General features: G+C 37.5%; 1 protein-coding gene across 1 annotated transcript in view; it reads right to left on the reverse strand.

Moving 5' to 3' along the window:
* Window positions 1-9764: 9764 nt before the first annotated feature.
* The window catches only part of LOC107086206 (insulin-like growth factor-binding protein 2-B), a 24601-nt gene continuing 16888 nt past the window's right edge, over window positions 9765-17477 (reverse strand). The window contains exons 3-4 of the mRNA XM_015376995.1: window positions 16781-16921; window positions 9765-10760 (exon numbers count right to left, since the gene is read on the reverse strand). Coding sequence (XP_015232481.1) covers window positions 10602-10760; window positions 16781-16921 — 300 coding nt within the window. The 3' untranslated portion in view covers window positions 9765-10601. The remainder of the gene's footprint in view (window positions 10761-16780; window positions 16922-17477) is intronic.

Below are 17477 nucleotides of genomic sequence, written 5' to 3' on the forward strand. Positions count from 1 at the left end.
CAACAAAAATATTAAAAAAAAATCTCAAATTATTAAAGTGAATATCACTGTGTAATATTTATTCAACTTGTAATTTATGTACTCTTTTAACCTTTGTCTTTTTTTGTAATGACAAAGCATTTATTTAAATAAAGTTATGTATTCATTTAAGTGCTCTGGTGACTGGTGTTTTTGTCCGTGTGTGAGAGCTGTTAAAATTGGCTTCAGATGTGCCGTTTGAATAGGAATCATCCTGATGATAAGCAGCGCTTAATCTCTGAGGCACGAGCTGATAAACCTCTTAGAGGAGTAAGTCTGAGGCACCACAGGATCCCATGCAGCATACAGGATGTGGCCTTTTAAAGCCTGACCAAAGAAGGGATCACCCAATTCCTTACATGCAGAGTCAGGAGGCTTCAAAGGAACCAAGAACTTATTTGATATCAGAAGGTTTGGAGAAGAGAATTGCATCATAAAGAAAACCTTTATCATAAATAAAAGGTAGGAAAAATTCCTTACAGATGAAATAATTTAACACCAACAAATTTACAAACAACTATTTATAATTAGTCTAGCAAATCAGACTTTTCTATTTCATTTATATTCTTTATTAAACTTCATTAAATTCATTTATTTAATTCCCCTTTAAGGTAGAAACTTGAACTGAATTGAATTGACTGATTCTCTAAGATATATACAGCAAATGAAACCTTTCTGGTCTTCGCATCTGAGGAACTGTACTAATCAAGTTGTCCTCAAAGCAGCAGTTTGTATCAAAAATCCCCAAACAAATCCCCAGAACCTCAAAGTGTCTTTTTGGTTGGTACCTTACGTCTCTGGATTGGGCTGCACAGTGCCCCAGTATGTCTTTATGGCTTGAATCAAGTCGTACTTAGGGTAAGGCTGAGTTGCTCCTGTAAGCAGGATCTCCCCCTAGTTGCTTGACCCAATCGGACCCTATCTGTCAAGCAACTTAACCCAGATGTCCCACAGTATGTGTTCTGAAAACTGGCTCAATGCAGGCTGTGTTAGATCTCCTCATGTGGTGGGTGGAGGTGGGGGGATTGTGGACCTGGAATCGGGCCTTACTTGGGATGGTGAGCCTCAGGCTTCGACCCCCACCTGCGCCTGTAAGTGGGGATGCTTCTACGTACAGCGTCCGTCTCCTGCAGTCAGGAGAGGGTATGCATGGGGAAGTCTGGTGGCTGGGCACCAGTGGCTGGTGTGCTGTACTTGACCCAGAGTCGTGAAGTACCTTTGCTGTGATTACCAGACAGCTATGGGTATGAGAGAACCATATGTATGGGCCTGGAGTGGCTCTGACTGCCTGGGTGTGGGGTGGTGCACTTCTGCAGATTGGATACCCGCTCTGGTGTAAAATCTTAATATGCATGTAGATTAAAGAAATTCCAGTGCAGACAGATAATTATCATTACTGAATGAAACCTTAAATCTTAAGCATGTTTCTGTCCCTGCCCACCAAATGGGCCTCAATCTTGAATTAGTTATTTTGCTCGGTTCTAACGTGGCCAACCTGTGTAAAAGATGTCCACATTAATGACCATTGCTGTTTTATTTTTAATTTATTTGTCTTTTTTCACCAAACCTGTGTCGTCTGAGACTAGATCAAAGAGTCTGCCTTGTTTGTCTCCAAACTGTTTGTGGAATGTCATAATGTGGATGTCCCTACACTCAGGAGACTGAGGTCATCGGACAACATTCTGCTTATGTTTCCTCAGACGAATTTTAAGACCCAAGGAGACCGCTCCCTCTGGAGCAATCGCCCACTGTCTCTACATTCATAGGACCCTTTTGGTGGTGGAGACTCAAAGGGAGGTGGGTGTGCACCAAGGAAGTAGGTGTGTATTAGTGCGCACTCACCTGTCTCACTGATGAGAAGAGTAAGGGTGGGGCTGCCGTAATTTTGTTTGACCGCTTCATTTCACTAAGCTTCATATCATTTTGTTTCAGTATTCATTTGTTTCCTATATTAATTAACGGATCTAACTTTGTTTGACACAATCATCCCTGCTGCGCTGTCATTAACTCATGCTGGTGCTAATAAACAAAACAAAAGCATCCTGGATTCCAGCGTATCTGTAACAATATAAACATTTAAGCGTGTCACAAATAGGGCAAGAAAAGAGGACCCAACCCGAACTCTCAGCGGCCTAAAGGATCTTTAAGGAAGCCGCTATAATGTTTTTAAAGCCAAATTTTAAACCCACCTGTTTTATCAAGCATTTTAAGATCAGCAGTCAGAGGATTGTTTTATCACCACCAGGTTGATTTTATCTAAACGTTCTCATTTATTGTATTGGTTTAGGTTTTGTTTTAATGTATTTTTACCTGTTTTGTATTTTTTTAATATTTAAGCATTTCATTTGTGAAAGGCACCAAAATTAAAATTAACTTTACCTATTTACTTACTTGCTTGATCTTTACCCTTATGGTGGTTATTGACTGAAGTATGTCAAAAAGGTTTGGCTTTGATCAAGAACAGAAATTTTGTTTAGCTAATTATGCTAATTGTGCTGTGTTAGTATAAAGTATTTTCATATATTTTAAAGTAATTCTATACCAAAAAGAGATGTGTCCACAATCTCAAACCAAATTTGTTTATTAATAATAGTTAAAGTGTAATATGGTAACCTGACTCCGCCAGATGGATTTGTTGGATTTGCTCCGCATATCCATCTGGAAACCTTCCGTTGAAGTAATTTTGGGAAGGGGCGAAAATACTGGTTAGCTGATTGGCCTATGTTGGTGATAGACGGGCCAAATAAACCAATCAGATCAACAAAGCATATGACGTACTAACAAAGCAACGACAAAAACACAACCACAAGCCAGGCTACTCTTGCTGCTGCAGGTAAAGTCTCGTTAGCCTCCAGAGCAGTGTTTTGCTCTTCTTTCAGTGAAGAAATACTCCGATAAAATAATAATAATAATTCCAATAAAACTTGCTCGATAGCCACGCTAACGCTAGTTTAATTGGCTGAAGCCGCCATGTTCTTTAGACTGAACTGTCGCGCTTCTCGTTGCGTCACACCTCAACCCGCCTCAAAGCCAACGCTGATTGGACGTTCGTTTTGGTGAACTGCTCCAAATTTTCTTTAACGGAAAGTGGCCAGATTGATCTGCGATTGAAACCTTGAAAGCTCGTGAGATCAGGATGGTCTCACGAGGCTAGTAATATGGTACTGCATGGGTGCAAAGGGGCATCTCCAGTGATGTTCTGTTTACGTTCTTGTACATTATTTAGTCATTCATTGTACTGTCTACGGTCTGGTGCTGTATTAAGGGAATACAAAATTCCTGACCTAAATGTAGCATTTTTTTTGTAGTATATGTAAAGATTTAATAGAAATAAATCTTAACATGTTGGATTAAGGGGAATCTTTGATGTATGTTGGTTGGGCATCAATATTTCTCCCAGGGTTCTGGAGGTCTTGCATCTCTAGATATAAATGAATCCAGGGGAGGTGTAGAACTCTGGATGTTGTGCTGGTAAATATTGCTATGGTATGTTTTTCGGTTTGTGTTTGCATGCTGTCAGAAAAGAACAGGCTCCAGGCTGGGAAAAGAGGCAGAGGATTTGATTTGCGATGTTCTGAACATGACAACTAATGTTTACCATCAAAGAAATGGACAACTGCACCAAGAACTTCAAAGCCTCTATGCCCCCTTTTATTACACAATTAGACCAATAACCTTGTCTGCATTTGACATCAACTCACGCACCTCCCTCTAGACAAAAAGCAGCTTAACTGTTTTGCTTGGTATGTGTGAGCTGCACAGCCTTTAGAAAAGCTGCAGTGACAGTGTTTTTAAAGTCTGCAGCATCACAAACAATCATCTGGAAATGATCTCAGCTGCACATGGATTCAATGCCCCCCTTAGAAACACTTATTGGACAATTTAATGTAAAAATTTACAAATGCAGATGTTGATATTGGAAAGTTTGAATTTTTACAATAGACAACTCAATGATAATGGCATCGCTTCAAGGGAGGAAACAGTGGCTCCTGTCATCACCGAGGAGATAAAAGGAGGTTTGTAGGAATGTAGACTTGAGAGTAAATCACATAACGTCGGGTGGTAGAATCAGACATCGGACAAGTGTCTGCTAGTTTTTCTCCAGCCTTTCATCAAAGACGGACTTAAACCTGGAATCCCAAATGGAGGGTTCCTCAGCCTGGGTCGGATGTGACTGCGAGGGTAATATCTTTTTACATCCGAAAACACCATAAAACCATTGCAATGTATAGCAATATTTATGGCACGTAACTACCATGCATGGAAGCTGGCTAGCGGATAGCTGTGAGGAATGTTTTAATGGGATCTTACCTTCAGCAGATGGCCTGACAACCAGGGAGAAACCGAGTCGATAGAAAACTCAAAACTATGGAAACTTTTCCATTTACATGCAAACTTTTTTTTTTTTTTGAAAAGACAATTTCTTATTATGATGAAGAAAAAAAAGATTAAAAACTAAGGTAGATATTCTTCAAAACACCAAAAAGCTAATTTGAAGTTCTCTTTAAAAATAAAATGCGTTTCCAACTTTTGTTATTTTAAGCATTAAGCAATGAAAGTCAGATGTAAAAGTAATATTCTCTTTGTCAAATAAAAATATTACTTCTCTAAAATGGTACAAATTTTTGCACCCTTCTATCCTCTCCGTTTTTCAAGAAAATAGTAAAAATCAATTATTTCTCAGAATTTTATAGTTTTTTTTTCTTTGCGCTCTGCAGACTTGTTACTGCATTATTAATAACACATTTTCATTTCAGTGTCCTTTTTATATACTAAGCAAAAGAAATATTGGCTTAAAAAACTGACCCCAGAAATGATAAGCATATATCCAAGATTGATTAAACTGCTGTCAAAATAATTATTATAGACATTAGCCTTAAATAAAACTGTTTCGGTTAACCTCTCCACCGAAATAAACATATTTCAGTAAAACGTGTTAAAACAAAATAAAACACCTGTTACATCTCTAATGTGACAGTGAAGAGCTGATCTCTAGTTGTACGTTATTTTCACATGTGCTGTGGCCATATTGGATTCTCTAAATTAGGCATCTTTTGTTTATTTCTTAGGATTTAATCTCAAATAACCAAACCTCTGAGCACAAATGAGACACAGAGTACAAATAACCTAAATTCTAAGCCCTCGTTTATTTTGGAAAAGGACTTCAAGTTGGAATATACGGTTTTTAGATTTTCTTTTCCATTCCTGCATAGTAAAAATACTGAAGGTCCTCCCATACGAGCAGATTTCCCATCACTGATTCCTCCTGTGGAGAGGCAAAGGCTTCCCGCGCTAATGAGCTCCAACATAATAATTGTCCCTGATATAAAACAGTCTGTACTTTTTGGAGAACCTCGTCATTTTACAGAGATAAAACAACAATTATTTTGTTAACATTCAACAAGCAGAGCTTCCGGAAGTCTGAGAAACAAACCCACAATCTTCACATCCCAGGAAGTTGTTGGAAGCTAACAAAACAAACAGGAGTCTTAAACTAGGGCGGATCTTGGACTCTTCATGCAAATGCACCCAGACTTACAGTGCATTATCATGTAAGCACAAATCCTCACCCCCACTCTCACTCTCACAGATGAACCATTTGGCCCATTGTGCCAGAGCTATTAGACCCAAAACAAAAGACGTTTGTTTTGATTTGTTCTCTGCATAAAAACTACCATTAAATGTGCAGGACAGGACAAACATGTCTGAGATCTGTACTCCGGGCCATGCTGTCATCCCAGCAAGCTACCCACAACACCTGGGGACTGTTTCCTAAAAGCTAATAAAAACAAATGAAGGACAAAGCTGTAAAAGTAGTTTTCGCAGACTGTGCCTGGTGACAAACTTCCTGGCATATTAGCGCATTATGTATTGATTTACTGTTGGTCAGAAGTGGGCTCATATGACCCGCTTCTCACTAGAACTAAAGAGAAACAAATGATAGTAGCAGTTTTTATGGTCAAAGACTTAATTATCTTGATTACATGAAAAGTTTCATAAATCCTCACATCAGATTCATGAACCAGACTAATTAGGCAAGGTAAGGCTAGGCAAGGCAATTTTAATTTCAAAGTGCTTTACATGATTTAGATAATAAAATAGAAGAAAAATAAAAGCAGAATAAAAGCAAAAACATTTGTAAAACAAGCAAATCAATTGGACCACAAAAAAGCACAATAAAGTAAGTTAAAAAGAACAAAACATGATAAAAAAATAAAATAAAACAGATTGATCACAAACCAATTAGCAGTTTAACTTCAACAGTCAGAGGCAGCTCCATTCAAATGGGTTTTTAATTTTGACTTAAAAGAACTCAGGCTTTCAGCACTTTTACTCTCATCTGGGAGTTTTTTTTTCCAGATAAGTGGAGCATAAACGCTGCTTCTCCATGTTTGGTTATATTTTAACTAGTGTTGCGCCGATGCCATTTTTTGGCCCCGATACTCGATACCTGGCTGTGCAGTATCGGCCGATACCGATACCATAATAATGTCAAATAATTGCCATCATGGCTTTGTCAAGCTGCTGCCTACCTTTGTGAAGCAGGAAAAAATCTAATACAAAGTGAATCCAGTAGAACTTTTTATTGCCTAACATTATGGGTGACAATAGTTGAATAAACTTATGGCTCTCAAAATGGTATCGGTGCCCTATTTGTTGGTACTCGCAGATACCGATACCACCATTTTAGGGCAGTATCGGGGCTTCGTCCGATACTGGTATTGGTATCGGTGCAACACTAATTTTAACCTTATAACGCTCTGGTTGTCTTTCATTTTTGCGCTCCACCTGTGTCACTAAATGACGCTGTTTTGAAGAATGGTATGGAAATATGCATAAGTATATCTTTAACACATTTTCCATCAACAGGTTTATTAACCACATACCTTACTATATTCAATTCAGTTTATTTAAAAAGAGCCAATTCACAAACATGTCATTTCAAAACTCTTTACAGAGACAGTTCAATCAAATCAGAAAGTCAGATTAAGTTAAGTTTCCTTTCTAAGGAAAGAAGAGTAAGAAAATCATAGTTAACTATCTCCAAAAGGGGGTCTGTCTGGGAAAGAAACAGTTTGTTTGCATTCTGTTGCCCTCTTCTGTCAGTTTCCTTTCCCCTATTCCCTTTTAGATTATTCTGTCCACACCTGCTCCCAATCTGCTAAATAGCCTGGTCATTGTTCAGTCTCTCATTTATACTCCTCCTCTTCAGTTACTGTTTGCTGGTTCCTCATCATTTCTTTGTCCTTCATGTGTGTTTTCCTGGATTTCAGTGTTTTGTTTGTGGACCTTCGCTTCTTTTGCCATTTGAAACTATAGGAAATCTTCAAGAATCCACCTCAGCTTCTATCTCTGCATTTGGATCCTTTAAAAACCTCCACTCGACAAACAAACAAGATAAATTGCTCCACCTGGGTTGCATAAAAATGTCAGCAATATAGATACTTTGATGCTACATAAATCTGCCATATTTTCTGTTTTGAGGCCACTAATGATTTTAGTCCTCACTGTTATGTAAAAGCATTTATGGGTTTTGTGTTTTTTATCCCTTCAATGTCAGTTTTAGTGATTAAATCTTTTTTAAGAAAAAAATAAAACAAAATATCTTTATTTAAAAACCTCAAACCTTCCATTGAAAGGTTCTGACCAGTTTTTGTACATGTGCAAAGTTCTCTGAATAGAAGAATTCTGATGATGGCAGAAAGATGGAAACACAAAGTTGAATTAATTTTATTTTGGGGTTTGATGCAAACTTAAAAAAAAAAAAAAAATCAAATGAAAATGTTGGGCAGTTGTCCTTTAGGTGTTGAAGTATCCTGTCATATACATACATGCATGGAGAAGGTCCGTCCAGCAGCCATACCCTCCCCTTTCTCAGTCAGGCCTTTCAAATGTGCTTTTTCATTAAAGGAACAAATGGCAGCAACTATACCAAAAAACTTTGAGACTGAATTTGGATTTCATTATTGTTTTAATATATATATATATATTTTTTTTAAAACATAGGGAAGCTACAAAATACACAATGAAAATGATACAGGAAAACAATCAGTTGCAAACTAAGAACAACTGCATTAGCATCAGCGAAATCTGAAATAGCTTCAGGTCTTAGAGTTATAAAATGTAATCCAAAACAATAAGTTCCTTTAGTGTCTTTTAAAGAAATTAATTTTCAAATCAAGCAACCTTTTCTTGATTTCTGTGGTAAAAGGTGGTGTTGGGAAGTCTGCATGTGATAGAGCATAGGCTATATTCAGGGAAGTCAAGGACTCTAAGAAAGCTACTGCAGTTTATTCAAACTTTTATTGAACTCTGTGCAGTTATGGGAAGTTACGATCTTACCAGATGTAAACAGCAGAAAAAGTGATTTCTCAAGAACATATGCTGAGATCAGTTCCTTCTAAAGAGATGTTTTGAGTTTTAATCATTTTATTTTTTCTAAATCAGGCATGTTTTCATTGCTACTACTTTGAACAAATCAAATTGCTATGCTACCTGACATACAGAATTAAGCAGCAAACAGATTTGAAGCCCTAGTAGCTAGTATGTTAAGGCGAAGCTGCCCTTTGATTGTGGAGTTTGAAAAACTGAATTTATGGTGTCAGTATTCTGCCAAAAGTCCACACACACACAATAAATACTTCTACAAGCAGCTTTACTTCATACAGACACTCGTAAACTGCTCCTCACATGCATGTTTAGCATGTTACATGTGCAAATAGTTTTCCACGGGGCTCAAACATGTCACACACAAGCATCTCCATGAAGTAAAGCTGCTCGTAGGAGGATTTATTGCGTGTGTGCACTGAAAATTTTTCTTACTTAATCATATTTAGTTACAGGAAAAAGGATTGTTTATGTCCTAACCTGCTAACATGGACCAACTGCGTTACAGTCACTCAATATGATTAAGTAAGTGGCAAAAACGGTTGCATTTTTTTTTTCAGTGTAGAATTTTGGCAGAATACTGATGCCATACAAACTGTAATTTTTCTTGAGCAGGACCGAGCTGGGCATGCCAATGTTAGCATACTACGGTTAAGGCCAAATAATTTAAAAAAACTCAAAATATAATAATTCTAAAACATCTTAAATACTGATATCCTAATCAAGCATTTTTTTCTGCATCTTAGCCTTGGAAATCTTTCAATTCTACATTATAGTTAATAAAGAAGAATTATAGTAAAAAAAAAAAGCTTTTAAAACCATAAATACATTAAATTAACAAACTATATTTCATCAGTATTTGGATTGTGTTGTTTTATTTGCTCAAAGTGGATTGTCCTGAAGCACCAGTCTCTCCTATGTGGTAAGAGATAAACAGTTTTTTAACCTGAATTTCCTGTAAGTTGGCCTTAATATTTTGCTCCTCCACAACATGCCTTAATGTCCTGACACTGCTTCGCCTAAATTTAACAGAGCTTAATCATTTGTCCCTGAAGACATACATACTTCATCATCGTCTCCCTTTATCTCCTCTTTCTTTCATCTTTTCTCCTTTTTTCTGTTTTGACTTTCCTGTTCTACTTACATTGCAGTTTCCATATAATCTGTAATACTCCCTGCATGAATTATAATAAAGCTATTTATATGCATAAATCAAGCAGAACACTATGGCGATAGCTGTACTGCTCCACTTGTAAGAACAAAATATGTTGGACTCTTTTTTGGCATCAAGACAATTATTCTTATTGCCACATTTCCAGACAGGACGCTGTTAAAAAAAGAAGACATACATACTTCAGTAGAATTACATCCTGCTCCTGCTGATGTTTCAGTACTTAGCAGTTTGTAGAAGAGTTGATGCTGGCAACTTCATTGTGCTCCAATGAAACTTGTAGCTTTAAACACCAGACAATTTGGTGTCTAATGTGCCACACTCTCCAAAAACTCTGAATACAGCCCACGTCACAATGACACAGACAACTGCTGCTGCCAATACTGTCTCGCTTTCCCTAGGGAGCAAAAATAGGCATTGAAGTATAGTAGGACTATTTTTTATTAGCCTTACTTTATTGTTATTTTATTCACTTTTGACTTTTTTGTATTTTCAATTTCTTTTGTTATACCTTAATCTTATTGGTTATGTAGCCGCTGTCCAGCTGAACTACAGGGTAGCCTCTAAAGGTGTTTAAATCTGCTCTAAAAATAAGGTTGAATTTTGAAAACATATATGCAAAGAGGTTTGTTGGATAAGCAAAATACTAAACTTATTCCCATGATGTGCACATGCCATGCAGCCATGCAGAACACAGCACTGATTGCTTGCCTAACTTATGGATATTGATAGCAAAATCCTTGACAAGACAAATAACAGGGATTGGAAGTTATATTTAGTCCAGGACCAATCAACTCAAAATGCTTTGCTCAGAATATTAATAGAATAACTGCGATATTTACAGTAAATTTTCTTTGATTCTGCAAACCAGGTTCGCTCTTGCTAATTTTCGTGCCAATGAAAAAAAAAAAAGCATTTTATAATCTCATCATATTTAGATGGAACACACTTATTATGAAAACGATATTTTCAAAGGTTGAATTGAACCGTTTACACCAACTCTGCTCTTTTCGATGCATGCATGCTAGCGAGACGTTGTTGAAGTGGGCATCACACCCAGCTCCTCCTGGAATTGGTTACAGTTGGGATCCCCTCGGACTTTGGGTGTCTCTGGGATCTGGACACCCGTTAGTGGATTAACGCACCAACATTCTCCCCGCTGGCCATGGTTGGACATGTTGCACTGGAAGTAGAGAAGAAAAACACAAACTAGACAAATTGGAAAACACAGGAAAAAAAGGAGGAGGGGTGTTAAGGATGCACAGTGGGAAGCAGGGTTGGCTTAATGAAGCATGGTGTTTGATGGTTTGAAATGTGTCTGTGTGTGTGAGAGGATCTGCTGGTCGCAGCGGGCCATTGGATAAGACTGAGGGCTGTGGTTCGGGTGGGACCAAACTCACCCAATAACAGCCTGTCCTCAGGTCATACCCCCTACACACAGCTCACAGACTATCCTCAACCATAGGTTATCACAGACAGACACACACATGGACATGGTGAGGGGTCGGCCCCCCTGCAGAGACACCCCCCCCTATATTTTAAAATGAGGTCGTAATTGAAGCGGACAGAGTTTACGCCGCGCACGCGGGGCGACCAAGTAAAGAAAAGGTTTTTTATTTTCTTCTTTCTATGAGAAAGAACAAAGAAGTGACAGTTACAGTAATTACCACGCTGCAAGGAGGGACAACTCCAAAGGGGAGCCAAGTGTTAAGGAGGTACAGTGTTCCTCCCTGGGAACTGAGGACTCTGCTCAAAAACAATGCTGTTGTTTGTAACTAGTGATGAAACTTGGCTCAGTGGTTGAGAGCCCTCCTTTAGGAGACTATGGCGCCTATTCAAATCTTCTTTTCTGCTCCACTATCTTCGTAAGAAAAACACTGGATATGTGACCTTGTTTGTCCTCCTTCATCTGATTTCTATGGGTGAGCAGAATTCAAAATCCCCCCGTCGGAAGCACAGCTCGTTCCTCAGCTTAACAGAGCTCTTCCCATGCAGTATGCCAAACCGTTTTATTGCCTTGTAACCTTAAGCTGAGAGGCTTGTTGCCTCATTCAGGATGACAACATCCTCTCAAACGTGTGTGTGTGTATTCACAAGCAGGATGCCGAGGAAGAGGAGGAGGCTGTGGTGGAGTTTATAAAGGATACAACAGGTTGAAGGGTTTTCCTGAATTAATTAGAGATTGTTATGTAAAATGAATTTTTAAAAACATACATCTGTTGAACATGTTAGCACTTCAGGTAAAATGCTTTTACGTAGCAAATGTTTAACACTTGATGCATTTCCATTCATCATCAAATTGCACAAAATGTAATTATAAAAATTAATTAGCCAAATGGAAACAGCAATTTTGAAACGACTCATGTTTTTCATTAACAAGTTTTTACTCTTTGATGAGCTGTAGTGAATGTTTTATATCTGGCACAACTGCAATGGAAACACTTTTTTTCACATGATCTGCCTCTAGACCTTAATGCCTTGTAAAAAGACAATTAATTATTGTGGAAATAGTTTCAGTATGAAGGCGCCCTCTAGAGCTGTGGTCAAAATAATATAATATTTTTATAATAATTGTACGATATTGATCTCACGTTGGAGAAACTTACCTCTGTATTTAACCCATCCGCTTGGAGAGCAGTAAGCTGCCATTGTGAGGCACCCGGGGTGCAGTATGGGGTTAAGGGTCTTACTCAGAGACGTGGGGCTTGAATTTAGAACCTCAGGATTCCAAGCTCTGTGCCCTTACCACTAGGCTGCTACTCCCCAATATGAATATATCTCATGTGTTTAGATTAGCAGATGTGATGTTGTTTTCAGAGCGGTTGCATGACCAAATGTATTAAAGTGGAATTTTAATAGTATTTGATATTGAATGGAAATACCACAAATGTGGAACTTTGCACTTTGAATTCGAATTTCAAAATTAGCAAAATATTGATGTAGTTTTGTGCAAATTTATAATAGAAATAAAAAAAAAAACTATTATGCGTTATATCAGAAGCTACAGTTGATATTTTTATTTCTCTTCACGTAAGACAGTTTTTTGTTATGTTTCCCTATTTGTGCTACTACACTAAAAGCCACGTCACAAAAGGCTAAGACACACTTAAATAATTAAGTCTCAGAGGGAAAAGAAGCCTTATAAGCTCTATTTGTGTTGCTAGGCAAAAGTTTAATAGGGAAAGTCTAACAAACACCTAAAATCAAAAGGCTAATGCAAAAGTGATGGGATAGTTGAACTGCTTCAACTATTAGGACTATTTTAAGCTTGCTTCATCTTGGAATGGTGGATATTTCTTTCAGCCGTTACACTTCCACTGCTACTCAAGAAAAACACATTTAAGTGGAAAACTGCTGTGCTGCTGTCATTTTGCACAAAATGACAGCAGCAAAAATGTCAATAGCTGTATATATTGGTAATTTTATTCCCCAGGTGCACAGCTTTATATTGCTAAAACCCTTTATAGTACAGTATTGTATTGTTTATCTTTTAACTCTTCACCAAATATGTTATTCTTATACATTTTTCAAAGATCCACATTTGTGTGACCATTTTTTCTATAATATATATTCTATATTGTTGCTGTAAACACCAGAATTTCCCCATTGTGGGATTTCCCCATTAATGGATTTTCTATTCTATTCTATTCTACTCTATTCTAAAACACTAATATCTGCACTAACTTAAAACTCATCAAGCAGCTGAATCTACAGTACTGTAGTTTCATACTGTAGGTATATACTGTAGGCTCCTTTTGTCTGTGACAGTTCTATTTATATTTTCCACACTTAAAAAAGTGTCTGTTGCTTAGCAAGCAGTTATTTTTTTCCAATCCCAGATCATCAATGACATACATCCACTATCTATACTTGTTTATTTTAAAAGCCATGACTGGTGTGGAACAACCTGGACAGGTCACCAATCCATCAGAGAGCAAAACAGAGAAACAACAAAACCATAAACACACATTAACTCACACCTAAGGGTGAACTTTGAGACCCTGATCTTGGAACCTGTGGGAAAACATCAGGAGTACTGAGAGAAAACCTACAGGGAAAAGGTGCAAATTCTAGGGAAAAAGCAAAGCAAGTTTTGATCAACCCTGGATCCTCTGCATCCGTCTTGGAGCCTCATTGTCAAACAGTAAATCCACGTTGTTTTAAGGATAGATAGCGATATTCACAAAAGCAAAACTGGCTGGATATTTTATTAATCCAGCTAAACAGACACAACCGAATTATACAAAATATATGTATTAGAGCATCATAATATAATATAATAATAATTTTGTAAAAGTTTAATATAATTAAACCAGTTGTATCTTTGTTTAGTCTGGTGTAGCAGCTTTAGTTTATTTTTTTAGTTTATATTTATTTTATTTTGATCATTTCTCCTTGAATCCACCTTGGCCCTGATCAGCTGTTAGCGTTAAAATGGCTTCATAGTTCAAAGTTAAACATTTTCAGTTCCTACAACATAACCTAGTTTACCTTAGGTAACCAATTTCTTTATACGTTGAAAAATTTTAAAAAGTATTATGCCATGTGTGGGTTAGCGTATCAGATATGACATCATGTAGCTTTGCTGCGTGATATTTACATCGACATTACTCATATAAACACGTTTAAAGCTTTTGTTGAGTCTGAATCTGTGATTAAACGGCGGCACAGCAGGTCTTTATCATTAACTCTGGTTACTTCTAAAGCATAATCAGGCCAGTTTTCTTAAGTTGGAAACTCTGTGGGTACTTTGTGGATACTTTCTGTACTCTTTGTTTTTTTTATTTTCCATGGAAAGTTCTCCTGGCTCAGTATTTCTGTGTTTAGCCAAATATCTTTCCTGGACACGATCATTAGCAAAGCTATTGCTGGGAATTTAACTCTGTGTACTGTTTCACTTATCCCATAGATTCCTAGCAAATCATTTATGCTTTGTTTCTCCCTTCTGTTCCCTCATCCCTGGTTGCTACAGGTGGTCTGTTTCTAGTTCTGTTAGAGTCATTTTATTATCATTAATGTGTTGTGTTTGTTCTTTTTTCATAAAACAGGGTAGCTCCTGCTTATTGTATCTTAATGCAAGCATAGAAGGAGAGACAGACGCGAATTAATTTATTCAATTCAATCATCTTTTTCCAAGTAAGCATGATATGGTGAACTGCATTTGAAGCTTAGGTATTGCACCATAAAAACGTTCAAGGCTAAAAACCCCACCTGGGGGCTTTTCTGCATGGAGTTTGCATTGTCTCCCCATGCATGTGTGTCGTGGTTTAGTTAAATAAGCACCCAAATACAGAGCATAGTTTTGGCATATATATTTAAGCTTAAGCTTAAATACAGAGAAGGGAGAAAAAGGTGGCAAACAACCCAGAAGAGACAATCTGAGGAGCAGCTGAGACAGTATGAAGGCAGGACATCTAAGGACGCAGACTGATTGAATTTAATGTTGGGTCAATCATAAAATAATAGCAATTATAATTGAACTTTATTAGACTTTATTGAGAAATTTACCTCTGCATTTAACCCATCCCCTTGAGGACTAGTGGGCTGCCATCATGGGGCGCCCGGGGAGAGGTGGGGTTAAGTATTTTGCTCTGAGACCCAGAGTGGCAGTCTGTGGGAGTGGGGCTCAAACTCAGAACCTCAGGATACCAACATCTATCCCCTAACCACTCGGCACCCACTCCCTTCCAATTCTTCTTCTTTCATTATTTCTTTAAAGAGACATTACAGTTTTCTAATGATACTGACACCTGTGGCCAAACCACAGAACTGCAGAACTCTTCTGCTTGTTCTAGTACTGTAGGTTATTTTTTACTTTTTTTTTTTTTTACCTTACCTGGAGATGTCATTGGTGCCTGAGTTCAGCTGCATGTTGGTAGCTTCTCAGTAGCAACAGTTTAGCAATAGGTTGGACCCATTTACAGTAACATGGACGACTTTTGAATTCACATCCACAGAACAGCACAGCAGCTTCGAACCCTTAGTACATTCAGAGAATATAGGCTACAGCCTCATAGATGCATTGGTGTTTAACCACTGAGGTGTCAGTCTGCTGATCACACAAGGTTTTAGTTGTAAAGGGTCAAATAAAAAGACTATTTAATGATATTAAAACTTAAGAAATGTCTCTTTAGCTTTAGTTTTTTTAAATTTAATTTTAGTTTTTACTTTGTTTGCTACCTATGTAAGATACTCTACAAATATTTATAGTACCAGTACTATATTTATTATTCTTCTTATTTTTTTTTGTGTTATTAGCTCCTAAAACATGGTTTAGAACCTCATTTTCCCTTTAGGACAACTCTTAACCCTTTATGTTGTCGGGAACTCTGTGAACTACTTTGAAAATCAAAATTTTAAACTAAGAGTGTTATTGGAGAACAAGAGAATATATATATATATATATATATATATATATATATATATATATATATATATAACAAGAAATGGTCACTTGCCCTAATACGTTCAAAACTATAACAGAAGTTATTCTATAAGAAATCCATCAAAAACACAGAGTGAAAGAAACTAATTAGTTTTCTGTTAAAAAAACAAACCTTAGATCATTAATGCTGTTACATGCACTTATATTTTCATTTATAGCTTTTTAACTTTTTCACTTAACATATTTAACCTTTTTCAACTTAATTTACAGTAGGTAACATGTCACCCAGGGGCTTATTTGATTGGTCAAATGCCAAAATTAAATGTACTGCCTTGAGCAGTATCTTTACTGAAAATGGCAGGATATAAATCTTCCCCTGCTAGTCCTCACTGACGGATGGGGTGACTCAATTTGTAAGGGGTATGCAAATGACCAAAAATGGTGACTAGCCCTCTAAAGGATATGTGCTCATTTTAATGGAGTAGAACCAAACTGATTTGCCGTCTAAACATGTGCGCAGCAATCGTGGTGGATCACCAAGGATGCTGACTTATTGCACATGCTAAAAAAAACATTGCATGTGTGATTAAGTGCTCTCTGTTCTGAATTTTTACATATCAAGCTCTTAATGATGCTAAAGCCTCATGTCTTTCACTTATTTCATAGTTGCATGAATTGCAAATCAAATAAAATAAAATAAAATGCAAAGCAAACACATGTGATTTTCACATGTAAAGGATGGACCTTTAGGTATAAAATGACTATGAAGGTTAATTAAACCACCTAAAGATTTCAGGGCAGTGTAACCTCCGGCTCACCTGTTTGGGGTTGTACAGTCCATGTTTGTCACAGTTTGGAAATTTGAGCCCGTACAGGTTCTCCAGGGGGCCTCTGTTGTCCTCAGAGGTCATTTTAGAGATCTCCTCTAAGACCATGTCCAGCTCCTGCTGACAGGCACTCTGGTGTAAACAGGAGAGAAGCAACAGCTCGGTTTAAAATAGAATGACAGATTTACTTTTACTAAGCCTCAAAGGTCTAACTCAGCTGGTGGCCCTGACCACACAGAAAAAGGCAAAAAAAAACACACCGTCCATTATTTCACTTTTAACAGGTATTCAGTCATGCCTAGGCTCCACATACAGTGAGGGCATCTGTCTGCCACTGGGATCAAAGAGGTCCGTTCCTCTGATTAGTTGGCCAAGGATTAGAGAGCAGAGCAGGAGGAGGCACAGTCCACCTTATCAGACATCTGAACGTATGGATGAAAAGTTCTCCAAGTCTTTGACTCCTTTATACAGCATAATGAAGGCTTACAGAAAACCCCACATCAGTGCATGCACCAGCTAGTTACAGGTTGGCTGTTAAACCAGAGTTCATGCATGTAAAATTAATGCCAGACCTGGGGTCAGTGATATATTCTATATTTCTGTTGTCAACTTGAGATTGCTTGTTAGGCTTGCTTGCTTGCTTGCTTGCTTGCTCTCTTTCTTTCTTTCTTTCTTTCTTTCTTTCTTT

Source organism: Cyprinodon variegatus, unplaced genomic scaffold, assembly GCF_000732505.1.
Source record: "Cyprinodon variegatus isolate N-32 unplaced genomic scaffold, C_variegatus-1.0 Scaffold145, whole genome shotgun sequence".
NCBI lineage: Eukaryota > Metazoa > Chordata > Actinopteri > Cyprinodontiformes > Cyprinodontidae > Cyprinodon > Cyprinodon variegatus.